Source organism: Lentinus tigrinus (assembly GCF_003813185.1).
Source record: "Lentinus tigrinus ALCF2SS1-7 unplaced genomic scaffold L226scaffold_37, whole genome shotgun sequence".
NCBI classification, from domain to species: Eukaryota; Fungi; Basidiomycota; class Agaricomycetes; order Polyporales; family Polyporaceae; genus Lentinus; species Lentinus tigrinus.
In genome coordinates, this window is record NW_027137946.1 from 76,875 (window position 1) to 93,005 (window position 16,131).

The 16,131-nt window shown below is 56.0% G+C and overlaps 7 protein-coding genes and 1 non-coding gene across 8 annotated transcripts; 3 read left to right on the forward strand and 5 right to left on the reverse strand.

The window, feature by feature from the left end:
* Positions 1 to 989: 989 nt before the first annotated feature.
* L226DRAFT_470246 (uncharacterized protein) lies at positions 990 to 2,420 on the reverse strand (the record flags this gene model as incomplete). Its single annotated transcript, XM_067676298.1, has 8 exons — positions 990 to 1,278; positions 1,343 to 1,383; positions 1,456 to 1,535; positions 1,593 to 1,612; positions 1,667 to 1,775; positions 1,828 to 1,906; positions 1,967 to 2,122; positions 2,184 to 2,420. 8 exons carry the CDS (start codon positions 2,418 to 2,420, stop codon positions 990 to 992), a joined length of 1,011 nt encoding a protein of 336 aa, XP_067530989.1.
* Positions 2,421 to 2,954: 534 nt separating this feature from the next.
* Positions 2,955 to 4,233, reverse strand: L226DRAFT_470126 (lysophospholipase; the record flags this gene model as incomplete). Its single annotated transcript, XM_067676282.1, has 7 exons — positions 2,955 to 3,044; positions 3,103 to 3,177; positions 3,253 to 3,282; positions 3,342 to 3,392; positions 3,452 to 3,550; positions 3,609 to 3,809; positions 3,862 to 4,233. 7 exons carry the CDS (start codon positions 4,231 to 4,233, stop codon positions 2,955 to 2,957), a joined length of 918 nt encoding a protein of 305 aa, XP_067530990.1.
* Positions 4,234 to 5,430: 1,197 nt separating this feature from the next.
* L226DRAFT_574745 (uncharacterized protein) lies at positions 5,431 to 7,332 on the forward strand (the record flags this gene model as incomplete). The annotated part of the gene is made up of 2 exons (XM_067685093.1): positions 5,431 to 5,712; positions 5,932 to 7,332. 2 exons carry the CDS (start codon positions 5,431 to 5,433, stop codon positions 7,330 to 7,332), a joined length of 1,683 nt encoding a protein of 560 aa, XP_067530991.1.
* A 599-nt stretch (positions 7,333 to 7,931) lies between these two features.
* L226DRAFT_470093 (HET-domain-containing protein) lies at positions 7,932 to 9,932 on the forward strand (the record flags this gene model as incomplete). Its single annotated transcript, XM_067676276.1, has 2 exons — positions 7,932 to 8,897; positions 8,964 to 9,932. The coding sequence occupies 2 exons, from the start codon at positions 7,932 to 7,934 to the stop codon at positions 9,930 to 9,932; spliced, it is 1,935 nt and encodes a 644-aa protein (XP_067530992.1).
* A 313-nt stretch (positions 9,933 to 10,245) lies between these two features.
* Positions 10,246 to 11,035, reverse strand: L226DRAFT_538889 (uncharacterized protein). Its single transcript, XM_067681586.1, has one exon. It carries the CDS (start codon positions 10,955 to 10,957, stop codon positions 10,310 to 10,312), a length of 648 nt encoding a protein of 215 aa, XP_067530993.1. The 5' UTR covers positions 10,958 to 11,035; the 3' UTR covers positions 10,246 to 10,309.
* A 301-nt stretch (positions 11,036 to 11,336) lies between these two features.
* Positions 11,337 to 12,903, reverse strand: L226DRAFT_547748 (DnaJ-domain-containing protein; the record flags this gene model as incomplete). The annotated part of the gene is made up of 4 exons (XM_067682522.1): positions 11,337 to 11,836; positions 11,902 to 12,235; positions 12,287 to 12,437; positions 12,491 to 12,903. The coding sequence occupies 4 exons, from the start codon at positions 12,901 to 12,903 to the stop codon at positions 11,337 to 11,339; spliced, it is 1,398 nt and encodes a 465-aa protein (XP_067530994.1).
* Positions 12,904 to 14,929: 2,026 nt separating this feature from the next.
* L226DRAFT_t239 lies at positions 14,930 to 15,030 on the reverse strand. Its single transcript has one exon. It is a non-coding gene; the product is annotated as a tRNA-Gln (tRNA).
* Positions 15,031 to 15,145: 115 nt separating this feature from the next.
* L226DRAFT_547749 (uncharacterized protein) lies at positions 15,146 to 15,670 on the forward strand (the record flags this gene model as incomplete). The annotated part of the gene is made up of 3 exons (XM_067682523.1): positions 15,146 to 15,284; positions 15,339 to 15,550; positions 15,617 to 15,670. 3 exons carry the CDS (start codon positions 15,146 to 15,148, stop codon positions 15,668 to 15,670), a joined length of 405 nt encoding a protein of 134 aa, XP_067530995.1.
* Between the last annotated feature and the right edge of the window lie 461 nt (positions 15,671 to 16,131).

Below are 16,131 nucleotides of genomic sequence, written 5' to 3' on the forward strand. Positions count from 1 at the left end.
TGGCGGCAGAGACCGGTGGACTCCGGCACACCGCTCGGCTATAGTCACTTCACTTGCACAGGCCCGTCTACTTCTGCCTCCTTCTGCCATGCTCGTCCGGAGCAGCGAGTCCATGGGTTCTGGTCGTGTTTCGCAGACGGGTGGCCTCGGCTGAAGACGCTGTGCAGGGTTTGACCCGACAACATCGTCTGCTGGTGTTGTGTGTTGAGTGCCACGGCGATGCGGAGATAGAGAACGACGAGGTGTGCGCGAGTATCGTCGACGGATTGTCTCCGGGGCCCGACATCGTCACTTCGGGCGGCGTCACGTTCCAGCACCTACGAGACGAGACGGGGTGGTCGAGGATGGTGAAAGGCTCCTTGGTTCAGCGTCAGGAGAGAAGGAAAGGGACGGGGTTCATCAAGCTCTTGGTAAGTGAAGCTGTTGGCAGTGTACAGATCAATACATGTAACATCTCGTCTCACGCCACGAACGTGTCTTCAGAAAACCGTACATAGCAGCAGTATGACTCCCATCACTTTTGTAGTATGCGTACCTTCGGTTCTTCAGGACGGCGTACTTCGATCGCCTGCCAATCACAACTGAATTTCGAAGACAGTTCCCCATTAAGATCCAACGCAGCGACGTGGCACTAGAAACAGGATTGGAACAAGCCGAGCTCAAGAGGTGGAATGGGAAAGTCCTCCGACACGACGGGCAAAGTAAGTGGATGCATAATTTAAGGTTTGCAACGGCCCTGTTCGCGATGCACACATCCCGCCGGAACAAGCGGAAAGTTCGACTTCTTGGATAGATCCCTGATATTAAGAAGACACAGACCACGGGATGACATAACGATTTACACACGAATTCCACGCTCAATTCACAACTTCAGATTCCGGGCCCGCTGCGCCAGAAGACGAAGGCACCTGTCACCATCCAAGCCGGCCGGCAACAGCTTCTCACCCTCAGGGTGCTCCAATCCGGCAATCCGAGAGGGACAGCGGTCGCTATACTTGAATTCCTGGATCCTTCTTTGTCGGCGCCAGCGATATGCTCGTCTCATCCTGGGTCGTAGTATGGACGCCTCGGAAGGAAAGAGCTGAGATGACAGCGGCCCGCGCAGACTGCGAGCTGAGGCTGTTGGCGGCCACTCTGGATTCCTGCGCCCAGCCCAGCCCGACGCGGACCGTGATGAGCATGAAGGTGACCCCGAGGACGGTCGGCGCGCAGCCTGTGCCTATGATTTCTAAGTGCGACTTTGTCCCGTATACGACGACGTAGAATACGCCCCAGACCCTGCAGACGAGGATGAGCCTTGCCACCAATACGCCAGACTTCGATGCATGCTGCGGTGACGTACGCGTATAGAGCAGCGCTCTCCACGAAGATGGCCATTGTTTCCTGTGCCATATCGAGATGAGTCTCAGGTTGAACTGTGTAGAATATATGGTTTTCAGCGAGAGTTCGACGTACCAGAAGGCTCCGGGTACCGTCATACATCCCTGTATTCTTCAACAGACGATTGGTGGCCCATATGCGATATGCGATGACAACTAGAGGGAACATTGTGAGGAGGCGATAGCCCACGTACGAGACATTGCAGAGCGCACTTGTTCCATAGATGTTCGTTCTAGCAAGCATATTTGAGCTTGGTGTAAAGCGTACTGACCTGGTCTTCACTCACAAGAAGGTCATCACACAGTATGCTGTTATCCAACGAGTGACGATGGGGTCGAATACGCTCCCGGTTGGCTTGGACACGAGAAATTGGTGGATCATTCCAATGCCGGTCGCTTTGAAAGAGGTCGGCACTGAGGATCTGGGCGGATATGTCGTTCAACTCACCTAGAAGTGCGACTGTAGTCAACGCTGGTAGCGCGATCACACCAAGACGGTGCTCCCACACTAGCCATACGCGGTACGTCTAGAAGACGTGGGTCGGTGGTTAGTCTCTACACGTGCTAGTACGGAGCGAAGGACGCACTATGACGAGATCGCCGATAAACATGTCGATGAACAGGAGCACGAGCCTGATGACCTGTGTTTTCTCTTCAAGAAGATTGAGGAAATCAATCTCCTCATCGTGTCCGCCGTTATACACAAATGCCAGAATAAGCCTGCGTGCGGAAGTCGCCATGTGCTACAACCCTCACAGTCAGTTCGTGCGTGCGGGCGCATGTCAAGAGGCGACGGAGACCTACCGCAGTGACCGTGCACATTAGGAGGATATTCGCGGCAATGAGAGGTGACTTGCGTAACCTCCAAATGAATGCGAGGGCCCGCCTCCATCCGTACGAGGAATTGGACGTTCCTGGAAACCTATCTTGGTGGCGACGAACCAGCAAAAAGAGGGAAGCAGTAGACAAGACGAAGAATATGCCGAACAGGATGAACTCGAAGATACCTGAGATGATGTGTCCTGTCAGTACGTCGACCATAGCTGACCGGGATGGGCTGCGGGCAAACACTGAGGGGACACACCGTTGAGTACTCCGTGGTGTTAGCGCTTATATGCGGGTGGTATGCAAGCTCCAGAAGTTGATCAATAGCCCCAAAATTGTGTGAGGAAGATCGTGATGTTGAGCGCGGATGAGTACTCCACATCTTGGGACCCACTTCACCGCCTCGAGGGAACATCTCGCGCCAGACTGATAGGATACATTGGACGAGGCTGCGATAGACTACTGCGGAGCCCAGGACGCTCCTGTGAGAGAATTGGGACCGTCAGATTTGAGCGGTCTGATGTGTCGCACATACCTCGGGCCTCCCGGACTCACGCTCGTCAGATGACTGATGTATCGGTGACTTGAGGGACTCAAAGTTCATTTACGCTCAATCCCCACCCGGATTCTCGTTCTCGATTCGGAACCTTCTCATGAGATAGGTACGAACGAGAGAAGGCGCACAATGCCCACAAGTTGTGGATCGACCCGGAGTCCGCAACGCTCCATCATGAGCGTCGCATTAATAACTCAGACGTGCTTCAGTATCCACGAGATGCAATCATCCACGAACTTCTCCTTCATGCCATTGGACTCGTTGACGAGCTCGTGGTATCCATCCTACGGGAGAAGTATCAGCACTGGCAAATCAGACCGTCGGATCAAACTATGGACGTACCTCGATGGGGAGATACTCTTTGTCCTTCGCGGAGATCTTATCGCAGAACTCCTTCGAGGCACTGGAGGAGGTAACCTGTCAGCGGAGAGATGCATCAGCGTCGACATCGAAGCCTCTCGTCGCGGTCACAGCCGGAGCCGACAGTCTCACCTGGTCGGCCGTTCCGTGCACGATGAGAACCTACGGGCATGACAGAGGGTGAGAAGGGAGTAGTACTTTGCGAGTGGCGTGCAACCTACCGGAACATCGGAATTCCAGTTCTTGTAATCGTTCCACAGCATTTGCTCTCCCTGGATCGAGAAGCTCAGATGAGCTCGTCCTGGTCAGGGGAAGCTACTGAAGCACTTACCCCGGTGAGCATATCGTGCACACCCTTTACCGACCCCTTCTGGGGGCATAAAGGGTCTCTAGCATTCGCTGCATTCATCTCCTTGTCGTGCGACAAGTTCTGGAAATACGATTATTCCATGTCAGTACGGAATGCATATCGATATTGGCCTCCTCACATCCGGGTTTACGGGCGCTGGGATTACCAGTGTTGGGAGTATATGGCTAGCCAGCATACCAAGGAAGCGGGCGATCCTCAGAGGCGGGTTCGTCAAGAGAATGAGAGGGCTCGTGGCCACGACTCCGGAAACGAGCTTCACGCTCTCTTCAGCGGGCGGCGGAGAGGGTCGTGTCACAAACCCAAGACACAATGCGCCACCCTATGTGCGATGTGAGGCGGTGAGAATGCAAAGAGAGAAGCTGTGGACATACCATGGAGTGCCCCATTAGGAAGACCGGAAGGGTCGGGTACTGGTCTTTCATGTACTTTAGCCACCACTCGATGTCGGCGAACTGGTCGTGCCAGCTTGTCTTCCCGTACTTGCTATCCTTGCTCTTGTTCTTGAGATCAAGTGCTGTGAGCCCGAACCCGCGCTGGTCGAACGCGAACACTGTGATACCGCGAGATGCGTATACCCCATGAGCCCACTCGTATCGCGCAATGTACTCGGCGAACCCATGACAGTGTATGACAACGGCGCGAGCAGGCGAGGCCTTGTACGTCCGGGTGTAGAACTTGATCCCATCGCGGCCGGGCAGCCAAGCCTCCGTGTAGGTCTGTTCAGAGTTAGCTGGTGCCGCCATGGCTGCGAAACACACTGGTGTTGGTGGTAAGCTGAAGGGAAGTGATACTTCCTTTGAACAGCATTACACTATAGTTAACGCACTGCAAAGAACGTATCGTTTCCTACACCCAAAAATCGAAACGAAACTCTTGGAAACGAAAGGGCTTCCTACTCCCATTCCAAGTGAGAAATGATAGCCTTCATGTTACTGATAGAGGCTCCTGATGCCTTCTACTAACCGAGAAATGCGTGAAAGCCAGGCTTTCAGCATTCTTCCCTTAGCCAGCAAAGTTAACATTTAGGCTAAACGTTTCCAAGGCATTTCCCGAAACAGGAAATGGATACCTTCGCAGTGGTGACGGGAACAGACCAGAAGCCACCCCAGAAATAGGCGCCAGGACTGCGACGCGATGCGCCCACGAGGAAGACACACCAGAGGAAGCCTGACGACCCTCAGGAATTCGCCCGGTTGGTCAAGGTACAATCTTCTAGTAATATTATATGTCATCTCTGAGTGAGATCGCGTATGATGTACCTGGAATAAGAGCTGGAAGACATGCGGTACAGATCATCGGACACACAGGCTTGATTTGTGTCCTCTGTTAGCGAGGATTCGGTCCATACGAACTTGCTAAGCCAGCATGCTCACCTTGCTACCTTCATTTGGGTGCGAGAAGTTGGCCGAGTGCGTTCTCCAGCAGAAATAGGTTGGACATTGTCGTGGTATGTGTTCAAAAGACGGTCTGCCAAAGCGCCAGCGCACACATGGCGGGACTTGCCACTTTCGGACCCGACGTCGGGCGACTTCGTTCTCGACCATCATCTTGTCTACTCGGCGCGCTCCATTATCTACCGACATCGCCCTGGAGATTGGGGAAGCCATCAAATTGGACTCAGCAGGAATGTGCGTCGACGGGGTCTCCGAGCTTCGAATACGACGGGTGTTGCAGGATAGTTGACTGAATTGGTCGAAAGGTATGGTATGGTCTCAGCTTATATTGTCCTCGCAAGCTCTCGTGTGTGTTGTATCACGCCGAGATGAGTATCTCTTCCCAAGGCTTCAAACTCCTGCAGCCGCAACGGCGGTAACGCGTGCCGGCTTCCTAATTCATGCGAGTATGTAAGGCTAATTTACCTGTTAGTAGGAAACCGTATATCGCTCTTTGTTACTCCATCTCAATCACCTCGGTGACCCTTTCGCCTTCAGTACCAAGTCATGACCACTTCCGTACCCCACGCCCTCGCCATCCCCGAAATCATCATCGAGATTGCTGAGCATGTATATGCGGAGCCGGACCCTCGCACCCGTAGACGCGGACTCGCACGGCTTGCACGGCTGGACCGTATTTTTTACCACCCCGCAGTGCGACTTCTCTGGGGCGACATGCAGAACATCGAGCCACTGTTCAGACTCTTGTCCAACTGCGGCCCTACTCAGGCCTCGGTCATCGCAACGGAAGGTGAAGGGGAACTTGTGGCTCGGCCCTCGTACTCCCTGGTGAGTCGCTTCTTTGCGCCGTGCTTAATCCACTATTACGGCGGGACGTCCGACTCGACGATCATCCTCGTCATTTTCTGAATGCATTCCTTTTTTGTTGAACATATATGTTGTTCTACACACGTCGATGATGCCTGCGTGTCATGGAAGGTGTACTATCGCATCACGTCTCGGCGGTCTAGCAAACCAATCAATGACTAACTATCTCTTTTCTTCTAGACGTTGCAGGGACCCATATTAGACGACGATATCGCCCGCTTGCGCGAGTACGCCCGCCATATTCGTGCATTGGACTTTCCCGTCAAAGAAGAATACTCTTGGGATCGACCATCGAGTCATGCACAAAGAGGAATCACTTTGGATCCGTATTCCCTGGAGAACCTGTTGCTTCGAACCGGCCTCCCTCTTCTCCCGTTCCTCGAGAAGCTCACGCTTCCCGTCTCACCTCCATATCTCTCGGATCCGACCTTCCTCCTCTGCCCTTCTCTTCGTGAGCTCACAATATCCTTCCCGGAGCGTCACTTGTTCCACCTGATCGACGGAATCGGTCAACTCTTCAGTGGCATCTTCGCGCATAGCCCTCGCCTCACCCATTTGAGGGTGCAGTCTGAGTGCTACGAGCATCATGACCCCGAGGACGTGAACTTCAGGCCGTGGATGCGTCGAGACGATGCACAGTTGTTGCTTAATCTGCCTCAAGTCGCTGAGAGTCCGACGCCGAGCCAGGTATTTTGCGATGCGTTGGCTGCCGTCTCGATGCTCGACGATATGGAGGTGTTCAGCTTCATCACGATGAACTCGGGTGTGGCGGGACGGAACCTCGTCACAGCACTGTCCGCTCTCCCAAGGCTCAGAGAATGTTCTCTTGCCGTTTTCATTCCACCCGACGTGCTACGGACCATCCGTCCTGGTTTTGCCAATCTGCGCGTTCTCGTAATTTCGAACGTCGTTTTTGGAACAGAGCTCAAACTGTTCAACTCCCCCTACCTCCAAGACCTCACCATTTACCATTGCGACTGGATCAGTTCCGACACACACCGTCGTACTCTGGAATTGATATCCCACCGCTTTCCTGACCTCCGTCGTCTGAGCTGGGAATTGGGCCACAAGCACACTAATGCATCCTCTGGGCAACACATACTCGTCGTCATCATTCGGCCTCTCTCCATCCTCCACGGCCTTCAGAACCTGTTCATCGATGCCGGAAATCGCGACATTCACGACGATGACATCGCTCTCCTCGTCGAAGGATCGCCACGACTCGCCCACCTCGACCTCAAGTTCCACATCGAGAAGACAGGTCCCACTGCACACTCCCTTCTGACTCTCGCTCAGGGCTGCCCCTCCCTTGCCACTCTCCGTCTAAGCGGCCTTTTCATCACAGAAGAAGACGAAGGCAAGGTCGAGACGTATCCATACGTCGGTAACCATTTGCGATGGCTGGACATCGCCGACCTCCGCTGTATGGGGGTGATGCATGGTGCCATGATCATCGATATGCTCTTCCCGTTCCTAGACATCGGGGAGTGCCGCCTACGTGCCTCGACCACTCGTTATCCCAAGGGTCAGCTTGCCGAAGTGCTGGTTCGTCTTGCGGCCTACCATGCTGCCCGGGAGTGACACTGCCGGGAGTGACAGGACTTGAACTGGGGGGAAGATTGAGGCACATACGTGTTTCTCTTAATCTCCTTCGGACATCGACACCCATCTCGCAGTAAAAGTACTCATGCTTGGACATCCGAAACGTATAGTGTACCGTGGCATCGCCTGTTAGCCTCTCAACTATGACAGGCCGGCCTCGTATGCATGTCATGCATTCTATCGTATCCGCTCAAGCTTCAGGTTAATGCGAGGCTTGCAGAACGCGAAAGGGCTGTGACGTACTGTACTTACTTGTTATTGAGCGCCTCAGTTGTGCGGGCCTGGATGGGCTTCGCGGCTAGCCCTGTGATTGATCGTTGTAGTCAGCCCCTTGATGCAGATGCCCAAATGTTCAACTTGCTTTCCGAACGTAGACTTCTTGCTTTCCTCAGGACCTCCACCATCTGCAATTCAGTGCTCATCGACCAATCTACAAGTGATTCTCCTCCCTTCGCGCAGGCGAGGCGGTTTTCGGTACTGTGCTTTTCATGATCACCAATGTCTGGTACTACGAGGTTGTGACGTGAACTAAGTAATCAATTCAACAGTGTCTCCGCCCTCAGAGACTAGTCACGACGATGTGGCTCATTCGCACAAGGACAGGAGAGCTGAAGCACTTCAACAGCTTTTCCGATGTCAAGGGTGGCTACGCGATCCTCTCGCACGTGTGGCAAGGAGAGGAGATGTCGTTCCAAGAACTCCGAGCACTAGCCTCCGACACCAAAGAGTCCGATTCACCTGATGACACTCCACGCTCCCGCGCATCGGCCAAGATCAGGGAGTGCTGCAAGCTTGCAGAGTCTCACGGCTACGAGTGGCTCTGGATCGACACCTGCTGCATCGACCGCACGAGCAGCGCGGAGCTCTCTGAAGCCGTCAACTCGATGTTCTCATGGTACTCGCATGCGTCCGTCTGCTACGCGTACCTCTTCGACGTCCTTAGCTGGGGCAGTCTGATGCGACGAGGCCCGCCTTACAGCAAGTGGTTCACTCGCGGCTGGACCCTGCAGGAGCTGATCGCACCGCGGAGTCTGGTCTTCCTGTCGAAGGACTGGAAAGTGCTCGGGACGAAGGCCAGCCTGGCCTCTGTTTTGGAGCAGATAACCGGCATCGATGCTGACGTGCTCACATTCCGCCGCAGCGTGTCGGAGGTGAGCGTGGCGCGACGGATGTGGTGGGCATCTAGCCGCCACACGACCAGGGTTGAGGACCGGGCCTACTCCCTCATGGGCCTATTTGGCGTCCACATGTCGACGATCTACGGCGAAGGTGACCGAGCTTTCCGGCGGCTCCAGGAGGAGATTCTCAAGCGGACCTCAGATCAGACGCTGTTTGCGTGGGGGAATGTCCTTCCGGCGCACAGCACGCCCTTCCGCGAGCGGTTCTCCTTCGACAACTTCCACGACGACAGCCACCTCTTCGCGCCGTCCCCGGCGTCTTTCCGGAACTCGGGGACTATGCGGCCTCTCAACTTCCCCGTCGCCGTCAAACACATTATACGCACGCTGAAATTACCCCCAGGTAGACTAGATGCATCAGCTAAGGTATGTCATACGCCAATCATTCCCAAGCCACTATGTACTGACCTGCCATTGGCCTCCGACGCGAAGGATGTACCACATACACAAACGACTGCAGACGGAAGCTACGTGATCCCTTCCCCGGACATGTCCTTCACCACGTACGGCGCCCGCTCGCGAATGCTCGTGCTTGAGAGCTCCAAAGATAATTCCGTCCTCGCCGTCTGCGCGCTCGCCTGCTGGGACGACGCGACGAACTCGTGCATCGGGCTCCTCCTCCGCCGATACCGGCAGTACAACGCCAAGTTCAAATACCCTCGCTACCACGTCGGCATCACCGTGCGCGGGAAGCACAAATGGATGGGGCTGAGCTACCGGCTCGCGCAGGTCGACTGGGCACCCCACGTGCTCTCCTTCAGCGGGGGGCCTATCACTGTGGCGTGGAAGCAGATATATATCTCGCATCGCCCCCCGTCTCACCGGTCGACATTGTCGGACCCGAAGCGTTACGAGGCCGAGTTTAGGGTCTTGTTCCCGAAGTGGCTGGAGGTCGAGCTGCGCAAGCAGGGTTTTGAGGCCGATCGTCCCCTTCCTACTGATGAGACGGACGCGCATAGGTTGTCCAACGGAGGCCCACTGGGGATCTTCAAGTTCACGCATAGTGCGAGTGGGGAGTCCTTCCGCCTCCAGATAGGCCAATGTCACAGCTCTCCCTGGGCTACCGTCAGCATTGTCCCCAAAGTCTCACACATAAAGCCTCCAGCCACGGAGGTCCAGGACAGTCCACTCAATCAGCCAGCAGCTCTTCTCGTTCAGCCAGCCTTCTCATGCGACAAAAATCGTCTTAGCTCTTGGCTTAATGCGACGAAAACGTTTGGCGACTCGAAGCGAAGAATCCAGCTCACGTTCACCCGAGCGGCCAATATAGGCGGGACGCACCTGCTGGATGTTAGGCTCGGCGGGAGCACATATTGGAGGCTGAATCGTCGTTCAGATCCAGGTCAAAAGGCTTTGCATACCATGAGTCGGACTGCGGTGCGTCTGTGCTCCCGCAGGTGAACGTGACACCTCCTCCTGACCGTGGGGCGAGTGCCTTGGGGAGAGAAGCTTGGGAGACGTCAATTGTCTGTTCAACTCCTGCCATGGTTTTTGGCAGCATTGTCTCAATGTGAGGTCGTTGTTTAGTGGCTTTACGAACAAAGGAGCGATCTCGGTACCGCTATCACACCTCCCCGCATAGGGCCACTGCGCATAGCTCCCATACTTCGTTCTGGCAAGGAAGAAGAACTGTAGGGGCACGTCATACCCTCGAATGCGGCCGAGACTGACGACTGCCGCGTTCCAATATGGCCAATCAAGCACTGCTCCCGAGTCTTTCACGAGCCATGTAGACAACCCCGGATCCGTTATCCTCTCGAGCGACAGTACTGTTACATCTACACAAGTCTCTGCGCCCTAACAAGCCCCTCCAAAACCGTCACCCCACTCCGGACCGCATCCACAATCTGAACACTCTCGCCTCCACACCCTGCGCGCACCGCATCCTCCATCCCACTCATCCCCGCACACCCCATAATGAGCGTCCGTGCGCCCCTCGCGACAAGCCTCTCCGCCGCAGCCGCAATCCGCTCCGCCACCCGCTCCGCCGGGAGCTCATGAAGCTCCAGGGCGGACATCCCCGTGGTCTCCACGCCCACGAACGCGGGGAGCGAGCCGAAGATGCGCTTCACCCCACCGGCGAGCGCAGCCTCCCAGTACTTGCCCGTCGTGACGATGCCGAACGGCCGCCCGAGCGCGAGCGAGTGCATGATGGACGCCTCGAAGATGCCGAGGACGGGCTTCGACGTGTGTTCTCGGAGCATCTCCACGAGGGGGTGGTCGGAGAAGCATGCGACGAGGTATGCGTCGGGTTCCTGAGCTAGGCGTAGTCGTGGGAGGAGGGAGGCGAAGGTATGGGCTGCGGAGAGGACGGACGTCGTGTAGTCGTTTACGGATGGCGGTGCTGGTTCCGGGCCCGTGTGGTAGTGTATGGCGAGGTTAGGATGTATGAGATCGGCCAGGATGGGCTCGAGACCCCTGGTCATCGATTTTGAGGAGTTCGGGTTGATGACTAGGATTGAAATGTTACTGCGCTGCACTTCCGCCATAGACCGAGACGGTCGTGATCAAGAGTCGTCTGTACTAGTACTTACAACTTGAAGGATCGTCTTATCAAATTCGATCGGGGCGCTTGACCAAGTGACTCTACTCTCAAGTTAGACCTCCGGGAGGCCGACATGGCATGCATGGTCTCTCCAGAAATTTCTCTAGTAAAGCAGACGCACTGAGAGGTACATATGCATTAGAATTACTCGAATAACATACAGTAGTCATTGTACATCACCCATCTCTCAAACTCCACATAAGACTATCCTTGTTCACGTCCGAATCCGAGTCGACCATACCAAGCTCGAGCACAGTAGCTCACCCAAGCGACCTCGACCGTCCCCTCACATACGCCGGCCTCCTCCCAGGCGACGCATACCCACTCCCACTACCCAGCTCAAACCGATCCACCCCCGAGTTCACCACACCCACCGGGATCCCATGCCTCTGCATCCACGCAACCTCCGCCGCCGGGGTCCCGCCAAACGCGCCCCGCGGCCACGCCTGCCTGTCCCTGTCCCTGTCCCTGTCCCTATCCCTGTCCCTGTCCCTGTCCCTGTCCCTGTCCCACGACTTCTCGCCCAGCCTCTCCCTCTCGCGCTCGCGCATCTTGCGCTCGATAGCATTCTCCACCGCGCTCCGGAGCGGGCCGCCGTCCGCGCGCATCTGCGTCTCGAGCAGGAGGTTCTCGAGCTCGGCCGCGAGCGCGTTCACGACGTCGTCCGCCGCGCGGTCGTGCGGCAGCTCCCCGAGGAAGGGGAACGTCGCGCCCTGCGTGCCGTGTGCGGCGTGGAGGAGCGTCTGCACTTGTGTGGTCGCTGTGTAGAAGTCAATTGTCAGCATACGGACTGCAGAAAACGGACTCCGGGAGGAGGAAACACACCTTCGAGCGAGATAGCGTTGGACTGGAGGAGGATCTGCTTCGCCTCGTTGATAATGTAGTGCTCCTGCATCTCAGGCGTCGGCGACGGGAAGAGCACGGGTACGACGTTCGAAAGCGCGAACGAGCACGTCATGAAGAGCGAATGCAGACAGCGCACGTGCTGGTACGCGACGCGGTGGGGCCACAAGACTGCGAAGAGGCTCGTCTGCGTGCCCAGGGTGGGGTCCGCGAACAGCGCGGAGGAGAGCGAGGATGTGGCTGCGGGCGCGGGCGACGGGTTGAGGATGAAGAGCATCTCATACACGCCCACGAGGGCGAGGAGGATGTAGCGCCACTGCAACAGGGTGTCAGAACGAACAACAGAACAGAACTGCGGGCTACTCACATATGCGACAGGGCCTGGGCGGCCCAAGGCGGAGAGGAGGATAAGGAGGGAGACGGTGAGGATATAGAAGCCAGTAGCTTGCAGGAGCCCGTGGCGGATATATTCGCGGAGTGTCGAACATTGCGACCACTCGAGGGCGTCGGGACCAAATCTGCGCGACATAAGGACCTCGGACTGCAGCAGGACTTGTGGCGCAGGGCTCACCTATCGTACGCAAAGCGCTTCACTGGCGACTTGAGGGCCTCGTATGCATCCCGCACCTGGATGAACAAGCCCTCGCCGTCCGGTCCGACTCGATCAGGGTGGTATCGCCGTGCGAACTGCCGGAACGCAGCCTTCAGCGTGTTGTCGTCCGCGGTCGGTTCAATGCCGAGCATCTGGTAATAGTTCGGCTCCACGGTGACGGCGGCACCGTAGAGGGTGTAGACGGCATAGCTGACGACGACGAGGAGGTACGTCAGGCGGTAGTGGCGAGCAAAGTCGGCGGTGCCCTGTTTAGGCGGCGGACGACCGAAGACGTAGGGGTATACTTGATGTATGTATGGGAGGAGGTAGCGAACCAGGTTGGGGAGGAAGTTCCAGAACAGGAGTTTGGTGATCCCGGAAAGCGCAGCCATTTCTATAATATACTGTCGAGATCCGGCTTCAGCGACCATGCGTTCTTATTACAGTACCACGAAGCAAGACGATTGAGAGAAGGAGTGCATACAAGGGGATGTCGCGTCAACTGGATGTGCACTTGCGTAGTGTGGCAATCACGAACATAACACCAATACTGTATACTCTTCCAGCACTCCCCACCCATGTATCCTATACGAATGCACCCTTTACGAGGAACGCACGCGTATGCGTGCATACAGGGCAGGATGCTTACATGATCGCATCCAGCAGTTGCAGGCGTGCATACAAGTCAGTTTATTCCAAGGGTAGGGCGGAGCCGAATCCTCTGAGCGCGTCAAGAGTCCGGCCATTTCTGGTGGTCTGACTCCCAAGGTCTGAACCTAGTCCCAAATTCAGCGTGCTGGATGTCCACTGTCCACCGAAGTTTCGCTCATTATTCGCATACACCTAACCACGGCCGAATGCCAGCAAGAGAGCGAAGATGAGATAGACGTGGACGTGTCCAACACCGACAGCCAGGACGAAGACGCAAACGGTTCGACCAGCACTAGCATGCCATCCGCCGCTCTCTCCTCAAAATCCAGTCCTCATTACACGTGAACGTCTCGTATACAATCCTGGTGATCACAAGTTGCACCTCTGTCGGCGACGAGAGGTCTGACCTCGATCAACTTGGCCTGTGCACGGCCCGTGCTGGCTTTAGCCCGGTTCTAACGGTGAAAAGATCCATCCCCGGCCCAGCTTCCCCCCAAGAAGAGGCCAGTCCGATACAGGTTCGTAGAGCAAACCCTGAACGCAGCGTGGCCACATGCATAACAGGCCTTGACCGGTGACCACCAGAGTCACCGGTCAAGGCCTAGCTATAACATTGGCTTGAAACACGGCGTAGAAGAATATAGGGATGCTGTCCCGGGTTCTGGTCGGCCATCATATGAAGGACGTACTTCGGGCTAGCCAGTAGAGATACACGTCGTGGCGATGGCCCTTGCCTGATATTTACGAGCTCACCTAGATAAAAACACAAAAAGAAAATCATGTCAGCACAAACTCGTCCAACACGCACAAACAACCAAAACAAAAAAATCTCAGGACGGGAACACGCCCGCCACGCATATGATCTCATATCCCCGCCAACAACAAAACACGCACTCAAACGCACACGCCGCACCGCAGCCCAGCAAACGCAGCCCCTGCACCTGCCACTTGTACGCGCAGAACCACACGCCACGGGCCTCGTCCTCGAGCCCGGACGCTTTGAGCCACGCGCCCCCTGCGAGGGCAACTATCACGTTCGCAATTCACAAGATAAATCCACGTCTGAGACCACCCGGACAGAGTGAGCCTCTCCCTGCCCGAGCTTGGCTTCCGAACGTCTGCGGGCACCCGCCACCCGCACCCACAACAGGGCGAGCGACGGGGCACCCAAAATGTCGGCTCGGCCTTTGTTCGCACGCCTGTAGTCTCCGGGCGCACAAACCTATCGTAGAGCCGCATCGAAAAAGCAAAAGAAAAGAGCATGTAGCGTAGGAGAAAGAGATGATGTAGGTCCGGCCTTAAGGCGCGCCACGGCGACCTCGAGCACTGGCGCGTCGGGAATCGGACGCTGCGGGGGTTCGGGGGCCACGCCTCTCGCTGAAAGAGCACTGGGAGCGGGGGAGACGCGTCGTTGTGCGGTTTGGCGGGGTCGACCCTTTTACTTGGACATCCTTGAAGGGGAGAGTGGGTGGGGTTGGGCTCACCTTGCTGTTAGTGTCCGATGCTCGATGTTCCTATCCACGATATCCTTCACGTCCACCAGCGGTGTTCACTGCATACTTGATGGTGGTGAGTCAATGCGAATGAGTGCGAAAAGATAGAAAAGCTGCTGGACGAGAGAGCATGGACGAGGAAGGGAACAGAGAAGAGGTTTGACAAGTGGCGTACCCCCAGAGGAGACTAGCCATGCGATGATGTATGTAATCGGACTTACTTACTTGTCTTCTTCAATGATCAAGGAAGTAAAAATATACATTTCACTCACGAAGGTGCTACCAGGGTTCGAACCTGGGTTTCGGGAATATATGACATATTATTGGGAGAGAGAGCATCAAAATCCCGAGTGATAACCACTACACTATAGCACCAACAAACCAAGACTCTTTGTGCTATACATTGATAGGAAGTTTCGAACGAAGTAGCGGCGACGTGTGTGCGCCATGATCCTTCTGCGAGTTCGCAGTGTCACAGACGCAGAGCACGATGCAGAAATACAAGCTCGTCTTCTTCACGCCCCGCCCCTCCACGCAAGCAGTCCTCCAGCACCTCTTCGCCCGCTTCCCCAACCACGTCGGCCGCATCGGCGCGTACGGCGGCTGCGCGTTCGTCTCCCCCGGCACCGGTGCGTCTCACTGTCAGGCTCTCTACTTATGCAGTCGATGTTCTTTGCGTACAGGCCAGTTCCTGCCCCTCGAAGGCGCGAACCCCGCGATCGGGGAGGTCGGGAAGCCCGAGCGCGTCGAGGAGGACCGCGTCGAGGTCCTCGTGCTCGCGCGCGCTGACAGTGACAGTGCTAGTGACAAGTTGAAGGAGGGCACGAACACGCACGCGGATGGCGAGTCTCAGTCTGCGGTGGAGATGGGCGCGGTGCTGCAGGAGCTGAGGAAGGTGCGTCTGTTCTACCCTAGTGAATTTCGCTTGGAGCAGAAGGCACGCTGCGCGCATGTCATATAGGTCCATCCGTACGAGGAGGTCGCGTATGATGTGTATCGGCTTGAGGATTTTTAGTGGTGGCGTTGCCGTCGTTAATGGGAGACTAGTTTGAACGAGGAACGTCGAGACTCGGACTGCCGCTGGTGTGCAGCAGATGCGTTGGGTAATGCCCGTGGTACGTCCTCTTCCCGTCTCTGCCTCTTACTCTAGATCTATTCTCGAGGATTGCAACAAGGTGCGCAGGTCGCTTGTGACCCACCCGGCGACCGTGAAGATGCGTCTGCCTCGTCCTGACCCCTGCAGCTGAGCTTTGAGTCTAAGCTCAAGCTGTAGCTTCAAGACGCCTCTCGGGCCTCCCCGGAGACAGGACACAAAGGTGCGTCTCCTTCCATAATCCATTTCCCTCTTGCAACTTCCTACTGTATCTGCCATCTTCCCACCGCAACTACCAAGGCGTGAAACTGAGCCTGCGATGTGACGGTCCTACGACGTCCGTGTATTCATATGGCATGTGGAAGTCGCACTGGCGCTGCTTC